We start from the raw sequence: 3,939 nt of genomic DNA on the forward strand, positions 1-3,939 counted from the left end.
TTTCCCTTTCCACACTGGCTTTTTCTTGGTGAATGCAACTGAACACTTCAATGGGGTCCTTCTTGCTTTCTGCTTGAAGGTACCTTCCAACTTCAAACATCAGTCTTGATCCCTACTATTATGATGCTTTTGTTACTCTGCTAACTCATGTAACTTTTGTCTTTGGATCCCCTTTCTAGATGGATAGATACTAGGTATCTAGTACCTAGATACTATTATTTTGCTGCAATATGTAGATTTTTATCTTCACTTCCAGAAGTTTTCAAAAATGCAATGTTTTCTACTTTTTCTGTTGATCTGTTTTTTCTGTTGATCTGCCACAACCATCCCTCTTTTTTTTTTCTGTCCTTTGTGTTTCAATAACAAAGAATATTCTGGCACCTTCTACAGTACTCTAAAAAGAGGAAAGAGCCACTTGAACTGACTGAAAATATACTGATCTTCTCTAGAGAACTCGGTGAGGCACAGCTCTGCCTCTGGCCTCTGAAAAGCCAGGCAAGAACAGTGCTTGTACACAGGAGTGCATAGCTTGGACTGAAGTGTAGGTTGTTTTCAGCAATAGAAGTAGGACACAGCACAGACAAAATGTGTTTGGTTTTAAACTTTTTGGAACCTATGTTTAATTCCAAGGAGATGGATTCTATGCCATACTCCTCCTTTTCCCTTCCCTCCTTGTGTCTTTTCATCTTCCTTTACTACCTAGATTATATTTCTTTGCCCTGACAGAAAATAGATTGCATGCAGTCACAGGAAGCAGGTAAAGGCCAGCTGCTTGTTCCTCTTTGTATATTAGTTCTAAAGTAATTTTTTAGTAGAATATCTATGCAAATATGTAGTATGAGTAGGCCATGTTTTAGACTCATCTTAATCAAGAATGTTGTTTCCTTTCCCTAGATGAATTCCTTCCTGTGCTTCTTCTTGTTTGCGGTGTTAATTGGTCGAAAAGAACTCTTTGCTGCATTTGGTTTCTATGACACCCAGCCTACCCTGATAGGCTTGATGATTATTTTCCAATTCATTTTTTCACCTTACAATGAGGTAAATTGTTTACAAGATACAGATGCTGAAGTATCATGCTATTTAAATAAAGATTTTATTTTGACTGAAGGGTAAAGTTTGAAGTTTCTGTGGGCTCTATCTGGAATTTAATTTTAATAAGTAGTCTTAGTGCTCCATGTTGGGTAAGACTCCCAGTGTCAAGTGTGGCCTGGATAAACCTTAGTGAGGTTATTCTACAGACACAGAGATGTGTGGTTTGCGGGAAGATACAGGAGTATTTTCCGATACTGTACAGATCTTGTAGACAGCTGAATTTTATAATATTTGTAACATATTTCTCTCCACAGGTTCTCTCGTTTTGTTTGACTGTGTTAAGCCGACGATTTGAGTTCCAAGCAGATGCATTTGCCAAGGAGCTTGGGAAAGCTAAAGACCTATATTCTGCTTTGATCAAGCTAAACAAAGATAATTTAGGATTCCCTGTTTCTGACTGGCTATTTTCAATGTGGCATTACTCCCATCCCCCCCTTTTAGAAAGACTTCAGGCCTTGAAAGATGCAAAGCAAGATTGACAGGAATCATTGTTGGTTCACAGATTGTGCTTCCATCCCAGAAGCAAAGTTCAGAGCTGCTTTTAAATTTCTTTTTAAAAATGGATAATGCCAGTCAAGTGCAGTGTTAACAGCACCACAGATATAAAGAATCCTGAAACAGGTATTACATTATAAATTACTTTTTTTAACAAAAACAAAACTGTGGAACTTAATTTAGAAAAAGTACTAAGTGCAGACCTTCCCCACATACACACCGGCTTTTATCTCTGTATCACACTGTAAGTCTTGTAAAGGTAGGGAAAAAAATGTATGGACTTCAAAGCACCATTTCTTCAGTTTGTGTATGCCTTGAATATTGCTTTTGATTCTTTCTTACTCTCAGTATTCTGTAAGCCTTCCTAGTCTCAACCCTCTTCACAGTGAAGAGGGTTTGAGTGATAACGTTTTCTTGCGTATTAATACTTGTACTCACCAGTCACTGTCTTGTGTTTTTAAAAGCTGAATGCAAGCACAGGCCTTTCTCCTGGATTACTGTCTGTTGTAATTGAAAATGCTACTTCCTCTGAAGAGTGGGAAGAAGGATGAATTACAGCTGAGGAAATGTACCATGGCTTCCTTGAAAATGAGCACTAGTCAGTATTAAGTAGCATTATAGTGGGATCAGGCTTCTCCTGTACTGTGCTGCTGGGGGTGTGGAAGGATGTTATAAAGAATCACAACGTTAGAGAAAAGTGGTCTATGAACAGATTGGTTAACAGCTTTTCCATACCTCAATTCCTCCTTTTTGTTGTGCTTTACCTAAATATTTTGTATCTGTGGAAGTGTCCAGTTACTCAGACAGTACATGAGAGCCACACTTTCATTCTGAAGGGGTTTGTCCTCTACTCCACTGAGGGTTAAGATGAAGTAGCTGTGCTGGAATACTTAGAAAATATTTCTTCTTGTTGTTATGATATAAATAGCCCAAGGCAGTTTGTTCATATATAGGTTAGTGAAGGACAAATGGAGTAATTGTGGAAATGGCTTCTGCATTGATTATCTCATATTTTTCCAATGAAAGCTGGAATTAAATTTACTTTTGTTGAAATAAAGATAAAAGTGAACGACACGTTTGTGTGTGCCATACAAAGACTGAATGCATGTATTTCATATCAAAATCAGGTGTTATATCTGCAGTAAATTCAAATGTTCTGCTCATCTCTCTACAAAGAGAGAAGTCAATGTAAATTCTTGTTCCAGATGTCAGAGTATTCTCAGAGACTTCACAGTTAGCTTAAATTTGCTTTTTTGATTATAGGGAAAAATGCCTTACAGGATGATGGGCACAGTGATCTCAGGTGCAGCAAGATGTCAGGTGTTTCTGGAAGCCCTTTTTATGCCTTATTGTGTTTATATCCTAGTGAATATGAAGCTGAACTGTAGATATGGACTTAGGAGACAGTTTTACAAATATGGAGAGCATGTATTTGTCATATTAACTGCATTTAATAATGGCCCTTAAAACTGAAAGGATTAACTTGAATCTGTCCATTCAGAAGAGTAGATAAAAGTCTAAAGTTTTGAGTTTGAGAAGCTGGCTCTTGTAAACCTATGGAAAGCATGTTAAATGTGCTGTAGGAAAACCTTTTGTCTCACCCCGTGGGTGAAACTTACACTCAAAAATTAATTCTGTGGCTATTTCAAAAATCTGACTAAACACAAACTATAAGAGAATAACATAGGATAATGAAAGAAATAATAGTTCCTGTGAAAGTATTAAATCCAAGGAGGACTACGTCCATGGATAGAACAGAAGGGGAGAAGCAGGAAGGAAGTTGTCTTGTGATCTCTGTCCTTCCTCTGAGCTTACGTAGCTCTATGGAATGGAATATCTCTGGCCAGTTTTGCTGTCTAACTCAGCCTCCTGCGGGGGGGGGGCCGGTTCTCCTGGTAGCCCCTGAGCTGGCAGAGTAAAAACGGGACCTTGAGTCTTGTCAGTAACATAAACACTCCAGTGTTTCCATTCCACTGGCTGGAAAACTTACTACTAGTTAAAAGAGCTCACTGAAGAAAAAAAATAGTAAAAAGAAAGTTGTTCATCCTGGCTCAAAGCAGGACACTGGACTACACGTGTATGCAAGGAAACTGTGGAAGAGTTGCATGCACAGGTCAGTTTGATGGTGTGAGAGTGAGTTGCTGTTCGTTGGCTCAGCTTGGTAAAATGATTGCAAGGATGTGCTCGGAAGGCCTGCATGACCTGGAAATGAGCTCTGCCACAAGTCACCGGGGCTTCTGTGAGATTTGCCCGAGATGAAATTAACCTGTGAACTCAAGGCAACCGCTGCACCTGCAGGAACAGCCAGGACTCCAGCGCAGGCAGCCCCTGCGGCGAGACAGGCCGCGCCCC

At 39.4% G+C, this 3,939-nt stretch overlaps 1 protein-coding gene across 1 annotated transcript in view; it reads left to right on the top strand.

The window, feature by feature from the left end:
• Window positions 1–1,571, top strand: part of ZMPSTE24 (zinc metallopeptidase STE24) — a 25,737-nt gene extending 24,166 nt beyond the window's left edge. The window contains exons 9-10 of the mRNA XM_010002908.1: window positions 895–1,038; window positions 1,347–1,571. Of these exons, the coding sequence (XP_010001210.1) occupies window positions 895–1,038; window positions 1,347–1,571 (369 nt within the window). The remainder of the gene's footprint in view (window positions 1–894; window positions 1,039–1,346) is intronic.
• Window positions 1,572–3,939: the final 2,368 nt, after the last annotated feature.

Source organism: Chaetura pelagica, unplaced genomic scaffold, assembly GCF_000747805.2.
Source record: "Chaetura pelagica isolate M959 unplaced genomic scaffold, ChaPel_1.0 scaffold158, whole genome shotgun sequence".
Lineage (NCBI taxonomy): Eukaryota > Metazoa > Chordata > Aves > Apodiformes > Apodidae > Chaetura > Chaetura pelagica.